The sequence below is a fragment of the Egretta garzetta genome, unplaced genomic scaffold (assembly GCF_000687185.1).
Source record: "Egretta garzetta isolate BGI_Z169 unplaced genomic scaffold, ASM68718v1 scaffold655, whole genome shotgun sequence".
In the NCBI taxonomy this organism is placed as follows: domain Eukaryota; kingdom Metazoa; phylum Chordata; class Aves; order Pelecaniformes; family Ardeidae; genus Egretta; species Egretta garzetta.
In genome coordinates this window covers 1169456-1183740 of record NW_009259716.1, presented here as the reverse complement: position 1 = coordinate 1183740, position 14285 = coordinate 1169456, and the positions used below count along the sequence as shown (strand labels likewise).

At 42.7% G+C, this 14285-nt stretch overlaps 1 protein-coding gene across 2 annotated transcripts in view; it reads left to right on the top strand.

Annotated features, from left to right (window-relative positions):
- VAV3 (vav guanine nucleotide exchange factor 3) overlaps nt 1-14285 on the top strand; it is a 136919-nt gene that overhangs the window by 80553 nt on the left and 42081 nt on the right. Inside the window, exon 18 of one of the 2 annotated variants that reach the window (XM_035894484.1) lies at nt 1773-1818. The exons of the other annotated variant lie outside the window; for it this stretch is intronic. Within the exon in view, the coding sequence (XP_035750377.1) occupies nt 1773-1818 (46 nt within the window). The remainder of the gene's footprint in view (nt 1-1772; nt 1819-14285) is intronic. 2 annotated transcript variants of the gene reach the window in all.

Sequence of the window (14285 nt, the reverse complement as noted above, 5' to 3'; positions counted from 1 at the left end):
CGGGCGGCGAGGGGCCCTGCCCGGGCGAGGGGAGGAGAGGGACGTGCAGCCATGGGCCCTGCCCAGGAGAGGAGAGGGACGTGCAGCCATGGACCCTGCCCAGGCGAGGAGAGGGACGTGCAGCCATGGACCCTGCCTGTGCAAGGGCAGGAGAGGGACGTGCAGCCATGGGCCTGGCCCAGGCGAGGCGAGGGCCATGCAGCCACAGACCCAGCCACGTGCTGCTCTCCTGGCGGCCCCCTCAGCCATGCCTCCTGCCGTGTGCTGCCCGGCTCCTCGTGCCTCTGCGGGGCAGGAGCCCCTAGGGCAGGCTCTGCTCGCTGACCAGGCTCTGCTCGCTGACCCGCTGCGCCTGGGGGCCATGAACGGGTCGCTTACTGGGCTGCAAGGATGAGGTTGCCAGAGTCAATAAAGCTAACTGGTGAACACACAGCGGCTGGATGAGGAAAATATCTATGCTGGTTGTATCTAATCCCTCCTGCTCCTCGGCTCAAGAATTATTTCCTTAAGATGGTTTTCCACCCTGTCCTTTGGTGTATATGACTCGTGTTGTCACAGAATTGGACTGGTTTTTCATTTCAGTTAAACGTTCCTGTAGCGTCCTTCATGCCTGCTTTTCCCAGTCCTGCCCCTTTCCCTCTCTTGTGCGAATCTGCAGTTACTCACCACTCGGCAGCAATGCTTATCAGCAACAGAGCCTCCATTTTAAAAAAGTACCTAGGATATAACTGAGCCTTTTGTTCTTATTCAGTAATTTGACCTCCATTGTAGCAGTAGTTTTACATTTTTCTTCTTTCCACTGCAGATGAAACAAAACTTGCATCCTTCCTTTAGTTAGAGTTGGGGGGCACAGAGAGAGTGTGTCCAAAGACTCAAGAGTTTGAAAGCTGTTTTTTAAACCAAGCTTTTCATTTTGCCAGCTTGCTACAGGGCTTAGTAATTTGGTTGTGCCTCAGGTTACTGCTTTCTGGCTTGCCTCGGTGTGTGTCCTGCATCAGTTTATATCAACTGCAAGTAAATTGGAGCAACCTAATTGTTCCCTTTGTTATGCAACGTGCTTCTCTCTGCTTGGTTTGATTAAAAAAGAAATGCATGAACTGTCATGCAAGCTACCAGTTAAAACAAGTTTGCAGAAGCAGATTGGTAGTTCACAGCTACACGTTATTTCACGTCAAAATTTCCAGGGATCCATTTTAAGTGTTTTGGAGGATAAAACACACCAAAAAAATTTAAACTGGTTCATCCCAATGTAAAAGAAAGAGGGAGGTGAGTTACTAAATGTATTTAAGTACTTGCCCAGAAAATAAGGAAATTAAGAGTTGCATAGGAAATTCTAGTGCAAAGTAGGAATAGTGGAAGTTTCTGCCTTATTAAAGCAGTGCAAGCAGCTTCGATACTTTTGTGTTTGTGGAAATCCTCTGGGGCAGATGGTGCCAAACTGTCTATTTTTCCACTATCCTATTCATAAATGATTAAAAAATAAATTTGTTCTTGGTATCAAAGATGTTGATGTATGAATAAACCTACAGACTAAGTATCTTTGAAGCCTGGTGTCAGAAAATTGGGTTATATGAAAAGAACTGTCTACATTACTAAAGAAACGTTTTTCAAAGTATGAACTTTCTACAAGATGAGGATAATTGTGGTGGTGGTTGGGGGAAATAGCTTAAGAAACCAGCTTTGCCTAGTAGATTGTGGGAATGGCAGCAGTGCAATGTGCCAGCATGAAAGCATGTTTATTCATATCCTTGATTTGTGTTTTTGCTCTGCAGAAACGAACGAATGGAATCAGAAGAAACTCTAGACACGTGGACCCAGGTTTGTGTCATGACTTTTAATAGTTAAACGTTAAATAGAAAGAGTGAGAAAGCTGTAACTCACTTTGTCAAGTTGCATTATGAACGCTGTTGTAATGCATGCAATGTTCAGAACTAACTATTGCTAAAGTCATGAAGGTATAAAGGGATTGCTCTCTGATTTCAGAGATAAGGTCAGCTGACTGAACTCCAGGGTTTTTTTCCTTGTTTTTTTAAGCAGTTCTTCGGTTCTGCCTGAACAACAAAATGCCTCTGGGCTTTTGGTTAACATGACCCACCCTACTGTACGCTGCAGTTTGAAAAGAAACAACTACGTGATGAAAAGCAGACAGTTGCTTGTAAAGCTTAGGTGCTGATCTGCAAAGTTGTGGGTATTCGTAACTCTCCTAACCATAGTGGTGCTCGGGGCTCAGCTGTGTGCAATATGAGTTGCTCTTTTGAAAGGCAGAAACCAATTGCAGTTTTATGTAAAATTTCAAAGGATTTTATTCCTCCTGTTAGTTTATAGTAGGTACCCTTGTGGAATCGGGGCAGCAGCAGCCCTTAAGAAAATGAAATGCTTGCTTATAGGCTGTGTACTTGAGTGGGTGAACGCTTCCTCTGGAGACCCATTATGTGTCTGTATAAAATACTCAGTGGTTTTCAGTGTAACTGTGTGATATTTTTGGTGCCGTTTTTTACGGTAATTACATTTCTGTCCTTTATGTTCCTTGTATAGTTTAATTACTGGAGATTTGTTATGCAGATATTATTTGGAATAAAACTAAGCTATGGATTATGAAATATTTCCAGATTGGGATACCCGAGAATAGTTGGAGTCAAACATTAAACAGGATGGCGACTCTGTGCACCCATTATAGCCTGGCAGAACTAAGCACTTCTCGAGAAGTAGGAATGCTGGTTGTGCCACTAGCATTGCAGCTGCCTGGGCTCTGAGGGCCTGAGTGTTGTAACTCGCTGAAGCAGACCACACCTTTCTTACTCAGTAACTTTGACATGTTTTGGAACACGTATCGGCCCTTCATTCCCTCTAGCAAAAAACATTGCTTCATGGTACCCCTAAATTGTTCCGTGTGTTGTTGACTGAAGCCATTAAGGAAACAAGAAGAAAACAAGCACCCTGTAACTCTGAAAATTAATCAAAGTGTTATAGAGTAATACAGAATAAAATAGAGGGGGAAACATCAAGAATATTAATTAAGTAATGCAGAAGAGGATAAGAATGCTTCTTCCAAGTGGGGCTGTTTGAGTTCTTCCCATTCAGTGGTATATGTTGCGGTGAAGTGTAATGTGCGCTTGCAGAAGAGTCCTTACAGGTCCAGATCTTTAACCATCGCCGTCTCATGCGGGTTCCTAAGAGGTTAAGTAATTGAGCTTTGAGAACCTTTTGAGTGCACTGGTGGTTTTACTTGCTGTTGAAGTCCAGTAGAAGTATTTACATGATCTTTAGAGATGAGTATACTTCAAAACTAGTTTTTATTGAAGGCAAAGCACCATTCAAATCACCAGAGCCATTGAGTTAAATAGATGTTTAAAAGCTGTATGAAACCGATGCCTAAAATATGGTTCTGCTCCCCCCCATCCATTTACCTATGCAGAACTGTTCTTTGAGTTGCTGGGGAAGTCTTACTGAGTGAAGTTCTTGGTCTCTGTTGCATTTTTTGAAAGCCAGTAGAAAAGCAGAACATCTGCGTTATGTTTAGGTCCCTTTATTAGAGAGAGTGTTGCAGAAGACTGTTTCACAGAATTGTTTCTGACATTATAATTTTTAAAAATAAGTAAATAATAGTATAATAATAAAAGTAAACAAAAAAGAAATGGGCATGCTAATGTACTCCATATGTATACTTTGTCAGTTTTCAAATAGAGTGAGATTTTTTATTTGCGTTTTGTCGGCACATGCATTCTGGGTCCTGCTGTACCTTGGTGGAGATAACTTTCAAAGTCATGAATGTCTTTGGTAAACTCCTGGCATCTGTTCTGCGTATTCTGAGTAATATTGCTCATCCTATTGCACACTGACTTGGGAGGCAGAAGATGCTATCCAGAGCGCAGCACGTGTAAGAGGCCGGTTATGTCAGGCATATGGTACTGCATTGATCCTAAGAGCTTTTCAGGAGCACTGGCATACAAATTTCTGGCAATCCTAGCACCAGGGTGCGCTTTTTGCTGAGAAGTAGTCAGAGTCAGAGACTGGAATCTTAATGTGCTGTTTCTTTTTAAATAAACCCCAAAAGTTCCCTGCCCAGACTGGTTTGTCTTTAGGAGGTTTATCGTGCTGCTGCTGCCTGTGTTGCATGTTGGGGTGCTGCAGCATGGGTGCTAGTTTAGGAAGCATGCATTTGCTGTGAATCAGGAGCAGGCACCTGCAGTGTCTTAATACCGATGAAGTTTGATATCAGCAATAAATGCCATTATTTTGGGCTGCGAGTATTTTAGCACAAACCTTTCAACATCGCCTTCTGCCTTGTCTCTCTTTCTGTTGTCTGGCTGTTTTAGTGAAGAATAATGAATGTGGGAGGCATAGCCTAGCCAAGCTGGTGCGCTGTGCTTCTCTTTTTATGCTTGTTAGAGCCAAATCCAGCTTTTACTGACACGGCCCTGAATGAAAAATCATCTAAGTTTGATGAAAAGTACTGTGAGTAGAAGGAGGGTCTAAACAAAACAGTGTGAGGATACTGGATTAAAATATCTTTTGTCTTCCGCTGGTAAAGCTCGTTGCTGGAGGAACATACCCGGCTGAGGTAGAATCATAGAATCATAGAATGTTTAGGGTTGGAAGGGACCACTAGTGGTCACCTAGTCACAGAATCACAGAATCGTAAGGGTTGGAAGGGACCTCAGGAGATCATCTAGTCCAACCCCCCTGCTAAAGCAGGCTCACCTAGAGCATGCTACACAGGACTTCATCCAGGCGGGCTTTGAATATCTCCAGAGAAGGAGACTCCACAACCTCCCTGGGCAGCCTGTTCCAGTGCTCTGCCACCCTCAGAGTGAAGAAGTTCTTCCTCATATTCAACTGAAACCTCTCGTGTTTCAGTTTGCATCCATTGCCCCTAGTCCTGTCGTTGGACACCACTGCAAACAGACTGCTTCCGTCCTCTTGACTTCCGCCCTTAAGATATTTGTATGCATTGATGAGATCCCCTCTCAGTCTTCTCTTCTTCAGGCTGAACAAGCCCAACTCTCTCAGCCTTTCCTCGTAGGGGAGATGCTCCAGTCCCTTTATCATTCTGGTAGCTCTCCTCTGGACTCTTTCTAGGAGTTCCTCGTCTTTCTTGAACTGGGGAGCCCAGAACTGGACACAGTACTCCAGGTGGGGTCTCACCAGGGCAGAGTAGAGGGGGAGGAGAACCTCCCTCGACCTGCTGGCCAACCCCCCTGCAGTGAGCAGGGACACCGCTAACTAGATCAGGTTGCTCAGAGCCCCATCCAACCTGGCCTTGAATGTTCCCAGGTATGGGGCCTCCACCACCTCTCTGGGCAACCTGTTCCAGTGTTTTACCACCCTCATTGTAAAAAATTTCTTCCTTACCTCTAGCCTGAATCTACCCTGTTCTAGTTTAAAACCATTTCCCCTTGTCCTAACACAGCTGGCCCTACTAAAAAGACGTTCCCCATCTTTCCTATAGGCCCCCTTTAGGTACTGGAAGGCCGCAATCAGGTCTCCCCGTAGCCTTCTTTTCTCCAGGCTGAACACCCCCAACTCTCTCAGCCTGTCCTCATAGGAGAGGTGCTCCAGCCCTCGGATCATTTTTGTAGCCCTCCTCTGGACCCGTTCCAACAGTTCCATGTCCTTCTTGTGCTGAGGGCTCCAGAGCTGGACACAGTACTCCAGGTGAGGTCTCACCAGAGCTGAGTAGAGGGGCAGAATCACCTCCCTCGACAAGCAGTACCCTACAAGCAATAAGTTGTTCATGGCTCTTTTGTTTGCTTTTCTTTGAAGTTTGGTTAAAAGTTTTGACAGTGACTGTTTCCTCCTCGGGATTTGCTTTGTGCTGAAGAAGAAGGAAGGGTAGAAGGAGAAGTCATTAATGGATGATGAGCCAGAGAAATTCCTGGGAAAAGAAACAGTTACGAAAAAAGAAATCTGTGCAGAGACTGTACAAAAAGAGATGTGTGCAGAAACTGTACAAGGAAGAAAAAATTGGAAAGCAAAAGAAAATATGGCTTTATGCCGTGCAGTGTGACTTCAGTGACCTGAACTGGTCCATCTGCTAGGTTTTAGGGGAGCAGGTTTTCGATAACCCTTCTTTGGGTTAATCAGCACAGTAAACGCCGTTGAGAGAATGGACCTGTAAATGCATCTGCACCCAGAAAGCCAGGAAAAATTTGGTCTAGGGTTTGTGTAGAAGATCATGATTCTGCTTAAACGTATTTGAGAGGTGATTGGGCTGGTGTCAGTCTGTGCCTGCGGTGGGCGTATGGAGTGACAGTTATATAACAATTTTTAGCTTTTGTAAGCAATGTCATGAAAACTTTTGTGCATGTGTTTGATTTTAAGCACGTGATTTGCACTGTTAACTTAAATGGCAAATGGACCATTCATACGTATATTTGTAAACATAAAGTAAGGCTTTTTATGTTTTCTTGGGAAGGATGATGCAATCCAGCCAATGTTTTTAATAGAAATAATTTTGTATGTTTTTTAATAAGAGTAAAAATGATTTTTTCTTTCTCTTTCTCGGCTATTGCAATAATACAGTCTATGTTTGCTAGCTTTTTATTTTTTTAACAGTATAAAGAGCCCAAATGTGATAGATGCACAGCTTGGTGGTTTTAAAACTGGTTTTACCCTAGCACTTCTGCTAATATAAATATTGGAACTTCAATCTCTAAAAGTGTGAAAGTATATTTCATATCAGAAGGATAAACTTGGTAAAAAATAGAACACTAGAAGCCTTATATTCAAGATTCATTGCAGATTAAACTGAAAATCCGATCTGTGAAAGTGTCACTGAGCATATTCTGACTTCTTAAATAGCTAGTATCTTCCTGAGCATGGATTAAAGGTTGGAAAACCTTAGTTCTGAGCTGAGGGACAGAAACAACAGGTCCTCTCCCTTCCAAGAAAGTAAAATACTGACTGGGGTTTTTTGGGGGGGGCCACAATATTAACAAATAATGTGTGCAGTGCAATAGCTTGGGCAAAGCTGTCAAGGTTCAAATAGTAATTTTAAACAGAGGTATTTGTATTTCTGGTTGGTGACTGGTCCATACTTGCGTTGTGAAGCAATCCTGTAATACTGATTTTACACAGATTATAAAGAAAAGGATCTGAAGAGAATAACTGGGTTTATGGCCTGAAGCGTATACATTAAAAAAAAAAAAAATCTGTGCAGGGAGAAGTATAGCACCAGAGATGTGTTTGTTTAATTAGACGTAGTGGGAAATGAGCTAGTGTGTGCTTTGTATTGTGTTGAAATTGGATCGTGGCATCTTTTAGCTAGGTTGTGTCACTGTTACACGTGTTCGATTACTAAGCAGCAGAAGCCTATTCAGATGTTTGCGTATTGGGGTAATGATTGCATCTCCTCTTCATGGTAAGAATTAGGGGATAGTGTAATGTTGGCTGTTTAAATTTCCTTTTCAGTTAAGAGTGAGGTATATTAGACCGTGAGGCATTTTGACAAATTCTGACAGGGTGTGCTCTGTGACACGCAAGTCTAACTCTGATTTCCACTTCAATGTTGCTCCAGCCATATGCCCAGCCAAAAGCAAAACCTGGCCTAAATTCAAATGCTGGGATACCCCAGCCTGCTGATAATTCTTTGCCAAGCCTGTAGTTGTTACAGATAATACTACTCTCTTTAACTGAGAATTTGAAGCATGTCTCTCATTTTCTTGCCTTGCGGACTATCCAGGCAAGTCCTTGGTAGACTTGATTGACTGTTGTCTGTCTCATTCAGCCCAGCATAGAGAATACCCTATTTCATGGAGAAGGAAAGATAACCTTCTGCAGCATGAGGCCCAGTGCTGAAAAACTGGCATTCAGGAATTTATCTCTGCATTTCAGCAATGGGGGCAGCTACCTGTGATTCTGCCTGATCCCTGGTGGCCCATTACTAACTGGCTGTCAATGTCATTGTTGAGAACAAGAATTTCTCTTGGTTTTAAGCCACAGAAAAAGGTCTACCAAAAATAAAAAGCCAGTATTAAACAAGCCCCCAGGACCTAGTTTCCTCATGAGAAGTGAGGAGCTGACTGATGTCGCTAATAGTATCTCCTCCTTATGACTATCTTCGTCAAGATGGATTACACCAAGGTAGCATTTTTTTCCTTTAGTAACGGAGTTTCTGTGTCTAGAATCAAGAAGTACACCGATAGGGGTTTTTCTGAGACATTCGGCAGCGTTACTTAATTATTTTTCCTGTCAATAAGATGGAGGAGTGAATAGCAATCCCTTTGTAATAGTTCTTGCCTTTCAGATGGAGTGGAGCAAACCATCGCAGGCCATTTGTTTCTGCATCTTCCCTCGGGACCTTGCTCAGAGGCCCACAGCCTTACTTCTTTCTCTGTTCAGTATCCATGGGGAGTAGGCCTGGCAGCACGGCCTGAAGTACCAGACTACACGTACGACGTACTTTTCAGCTTTAGATACTGTTTACATTGAACACAACCATGGGTTTTAATGGCTGACCAGAATGAATGTGCACGCGAAGGAGCAGCTGACTCTAAATTAAATTGGGAAAGCCTGGTGGAATACTGGAGGAAAGAGAAATGTTTCACCAAACTTCCTCTAGCGAAGAGTTTGTTGTTTGACAAGTTTGAGGTCTTTCCCACTGCTTATGGTATGGGATAACCTAATAAGGTTCCTAGCAGTAAAGGATCCATCGCATCCTGGGACTGACCAGGAGGCTTGGAGGCTTGCTGTGTGCAGGCTAACCAGAATGACCTGCTCGTTTATGTCCTTTTGACTTAGTTTTTGCAATTTCCTATTACAGATAAAAATGCAGCCCATGGCTTAAAAAATCCAGCCTATATGGCTTACAAAAAAAAAAAAAAAAAAGAGAAGTTACTAATTTAGAGACTTCAAGGAACTCAAGCATCTACTTGTCTTGAAAGCAAAGCCTGTCTAATAATTAACAATCATGATAAAGTGTGCGTAGTTTTGTGTGTCTTCCCTAGAGATGATTTTGTAATGTTTGTGGAACATTAGATTTGCTAAGTAGCTGAAGATTTCGCTACGCAGCAAGGTATTAAGCTACCGAACCAAAACCAAGCTTTGATTATGCATATATATAACACATACGGTTAACGTTTTTGGGGGGTCTATTGGGTTTTGGATGCTTTTTCTTTCCCCACACAGCATCTAAACGCTTTGTTCAGGGTGCATCTGTACACAGTGCACGTCTCTGGGAGTCTGTGTGAACCAGGTGGATCACCGGTGAGAACTGGTTTAACAGGGCAGCTAGGAGCGCGCTTGCTGCGGAAGGGAGAGAGGCAGTGCTGCTTGCTGACGTGCCCTGTCATTCTGAACGTTCCGGAGTCCCTCAAGGACTGGGATTGCAGTGGTGACATGACCAGCTCTTAGTATTGATAGGCGTGTTCTGGCACGCTTTGCATCGTGTGGCTGGGGCAGTGCTGGGGTTTGAGATTAGAGTCAGTGAATTTCTTTGTGCTCGCCGTGTTCTTAGTAGTTCATGGGACAGCTTCCTCCAGGTGCACCTCAGCAGCAGTGAATTCAGAGATCGCTGAATTGTGTGACCTGATTTGTGAGAACAAATTAATCTAGCTCACATATTTATTAAAAATACATACTATATTCAGGATCTTTGCTTTTTTCATTGCAGCGCTAGTGCCGCGTGCTGAGCTATTGTTGCTTCCCAAAATAATGAATTCATCTTCGTTGTGATACAAGAAAGAACATGTCTAATGTTTTGCACCAAGAAATTTTCCACTAATGCATTTCTGGAAGGCAAAGCAGAGTTTTGTCTTCCAATGAAGCATTTCAAATGCAGTTTAATGATTTTTATTTGGGTTGTTATATTTTAAATTAAATTTTTTTTTACGTTCCTGTTGGGAAGAGGTATTTTGAAAGGTGCCTGTCCCTTTGGCATCTCAGCAGCGAGCTAACATTCAGAGAAGAACATAGCCTTTAGCCTTTTCTTTTAATTAAACATCAGAAGACCCAGATGCCAAAGGGTGAAATACATTTATTTTGTCAAACTCTTTCATCCTTGTCTGTTTGGATTGCAAGATTAGTTTGTAGTTGAGCAATTCAGGCTCTTTTGTCTTACTGGCTGTATTTTGGGCACTGTGTCTCTATCTTGAGCAACCAACACTTTATTTTTCTCTTAGAGAACTAATGGTGTTTAATACACGCCCGGCATGTATTAGCATAGTTCTTAAGGTGAGGTGGGTTGAGTGTCCTACAGTATCTTGCCCTCTTTCTGCATAAAGCCACTCTGAACATGGACTGTTCCTGGATAAATACAAGGGAGTTAGCAGGCAGAAAAAAGGAAAAGATTAAGATGAAAGTGGGCGAAATGGGCATACAAGTGTGATCAATAAAGCAAAAAACCAAACTGTTTTGCGTTTTACACATGCACACAAAGAGTAGTGCAGCACTATTTAAAAAAGAAAAGAAAAAGAAGAAAAAAGCAACGAAAAAGGCATGTGCAGAAATCGCCCAGCCCACAGTTGCCTTTAGTTACCATGGCAAGTAGAAGAGAATTGCAGAGTGTTTTGATGAAGTTTATTGGGACTTAGAAATCTCTGACTCATCTTCAAGAGGAGTATTGCATCTATCCATCTGTTTTCGTATCTGATTTTAATCTTCAGGGTACTGTCATGCTCAGAAGGCAAAACAAAGATAATAAGGCAACGAATGATTAAAAATAGTCAAGTTTCTGAATTTTAACAGTACTCTAAAGCATATGGTTTCTTTTTTTGTGGCTCACTCATTTAACTAAGTAAGTATTTGATCACTACTTCAAAGTAGTTCTCACACAAAGAATTTGGGAAACATTGTGGAACTGAAAGCAGCCGTCCCATGGGAGAAAGAGGGCTGCTGAAAGTTTGCCGAAGAGAAGCTCCCAGAGCTGCCTCTGCTGCTGCCTGAGGAAGGTTTTGCAGCTTGGGCCAGAGGCAAGAGCCTGAGAAACTGATGCTGCTTTTCGGGAGAACTTTTAATCTGCTGGCTCCTTTGAGCTTCCCAGAGGAGAGAGGGGTGAGGCTGAGTTAGGCTGCAGGCCAAGCTTGCCCAGGAGCCCATTAATGGGTGCTTAAGCATGGGGCGAGGTGGTGCGTACCCCACCCGGTACCGTGCGGTTTTGTCTCTTAGCTCTTTGTTTTTCTTCCACGTTTTACCACTCATGACCACTTTTTGAAGCAATCTAAAATCTTGGCATTCACAACACCCTGAACTGTTACTTTCACCATCAGCTGCGTGAATAAAGCAATTCTGACTGGTTGCGTTAAGCCTGCTGGCTGTTACTTTGACACCTCCTATATTTTTGGACCAAGAAGGTGAATAACCGATGGAGAAATAATGAATACTTATCTCTCTGGTCAGTGTCACTGTGCCCCTCGTGAGCGGTCTCTGTCATATTCCCTTCAGCCATCTCTCCTCCAACCTGAAGAGCCATGGTCTGCCTAATTCTTCTGATGCAGAAGCTGTTCTCTATGTCTGACCATTCTGTTTGCTTGTCTGGCGTACTTCTAAGTCCAAAGGTGGTCGGTCTTTCTGGTTCTGTGGGCTGCTCTGAGAAATTCCGTGGCATTGGTACACAGCAGATTTAGATTATGATCGTAAAGAACTGATTTTAAAGAATACTCAGCAATTACTCCAAGGTCCGTGTTCATGTATGAATATTCAGTTATGTCTTACATGAAGTTAGGAGCACGTGACCTCCAGGGGTTCCTCCAGCCATTTACTCTGATTTGTAACCCTATTGTACTGGCACTTCAGTTCATGAAAGCTTCCTTTAATTCATTGCAAGCAGTGTTCTTGTTAAAGATAAATTTGTACCTTCTACAAGACTTTATCCACTTTTACTCCTGTTTCAATACTGCTTAGTAACTTTTTGAATAACGCAAGTCCAAGCACAGATTCCCTTGGGTGACCCCTTTGGAAACCACCTTCTCTTTTTTAAAAAATATTGCTGTTTGTCCTGACCTTTACTTGCTGTCCTTGCTGCTGAGTTACGTGGCGGGAACTTTGCCTCTCATAGCCTGAAAACTGGAAGAGTGCCTCATGGTGAGTCCTGTTAAAATTATTTTGCTAGTCCATATCAATATATAATCTTGATCTTCGTGTTCATTGTCTGCTTCAAAGAACGCTAAACAATGTCCCCAATTTTCCTTTAAAGGGTATTTTTAGTCTTTACATTATATTTATTCTTATATTTGCAAATTCTGTTTTCATTGGCTTTACCAGTCTGCCGTGTGCAAACGTCAGATCTCCATGCTGGGACATCTGCTGGTTACAGCCGAGCTGCTTTAGAACGCCGCTTTGCACGTAACCTCCCATTTCATGGTATGAGACTGTTTTAAGAAATAGGTGCAGATCGCAATTAAACAACTTGGCAATTTCATATCTGAAGTTGTTTAGTACCGAGTCTTTCCAAGTAGCGACAGTATAAAAGTTGATCTGATTGATTTTTCAGTAGAATCAATTCAATCAACCCAGTTGTTTTAACCCTTTGATGCGGTTTCTCCAGGAAGGAAGGTAGGGTGCCCCTATACGGGATTCAGAGAAAGCTCTGGAGTTCAGCCCTCATCGCTGCTCTTGCTGACCTGCAAATAAAGAGAAGATGTTTTCAGTCTTGCACTTCTCATAACTCACATTTCTTAAGCTTTAGTGTGCAACGGGGAATTAGGTAGTAACCTCATTACCTGATACCTTGAAAATGTGCCTCAGTTCCAACAACCTTAGAAATTGTTCTTTAAGCAGCCCATTGGAATAGGAGATGCGAGGAGAGGAGGGAGGGCGAGGCGCTACGTACGGAGCACGGTTTTCCTTCCAGAATAACATCTCACCCCTGGAAGGAGCAGTCATCTTGTGCATTGCGTGTTGATCTTGTTAATTCTCCGTTTCTGGCGGTATTGATTGAAATCCTGTAGTTGTATATCGCCCTGCACATGGCTCAGGCATCTGAGAAACCCTGATTGATCAACTGAGCGCAAAGAGCTGGTGCTGGGATTTAAGTGCGTAAGGGGTGTTCTTTGTCAAGGGCAGTATTTTGGGGAGAAAGAGCCCACCCCAGGTGTTCTGGTGGTGTCAGTTTGATCTCTGGTGATTCTCTGATGTAGCTACAGGCTCTGCTGCCACAAGGTATGGTGCTTTTTCCCACCCAGGTGTTCCCTCATTGCCCTTTCCTTTGAATCTAATGGTCATCCGGTCACAGAGCTAAGTGGCTTCAGGGATAATGGAAAACTGGTCACGGGAGGTGGTGGTGATGGGGAAGTCAGGGATTTTCTCTCTGCTTGGGCTACTGAACCAGCTCGGTCCTGAGGCTGCAGAGGGGGGTGCGACAGAATCCACTCGTCCCAGGTTAGATGGAATGCCAACCCATAGCCTTTATTGCTTTCTGGTGTGGGTTATGTCCTAACAAGTTACTCACGGTTTGCTGGGGTATATAATCCACAGTCAGTCCAGAAGCAGAAAATAGAAGGGGTTTCTTGGGGGAGGGAAAGAAACAAAAAGTTTTTAAGATGGAACCAGGTTATTATGGCAGGATGGACACCTTGACAGGGGACTGGGCTTGATTCCCATCTTCAGTGCCTATGATCATTGACCAGTAACCTTGGTTTTGCAACAAAGATCAAGTGATTGTGGATTATTTTATTGCATGTTTTCATTTTTATCTTAAAACCAATACTGATTAATATTTATTCATCTTCTGATTAATATTTATTCATCAGGTGATCAGTCTTCAAGGTAAGGACTTATTTGTATGTAAACATAGAAAAATAAGCTATTTAATTTTTTAAACAATTCTTAAAATTTATACTAAAAATTGAAAATATTTTTCTTTGATAAAATGGGAGGGAGTTTGCAGAAATGTTAGTGCATCCAAGTAGGACATAATTTTTGATACAGCTGATCCTGCTAGAAAAGAAAGGGTGACTTCTAAGTGAAGGCAGTGAGACCAGATAATACATAAGACACGTAACATTTGTATACTCGGTGGGTACTTACAATGTGTTGTGAATGTCTGTGTATAGGCATGTCAGCTGAGGCTGGGGGTACTGCAGCTAGGCTGGGGGTACTGCAAATTCATGGAAAAGCTGGCGGTATCACAGGGCACTCTGCCTTTTGGATTCCTGAGAAGTTATTTTCATAGGTTGCCAATGCTTTGAAAGTGCAAAGTACGCAGCAAAAAACCAAAATCACAAATATATATTATATAGGGATAAACAATTTTAACTACATCGCCGTAACAGTGAAATGCATGCGCATCCTTTTCTACTTTTATAGCAGAAATATTTTGTAAGGAAAGCAAGTTTTGTTCTCTTTTCCCA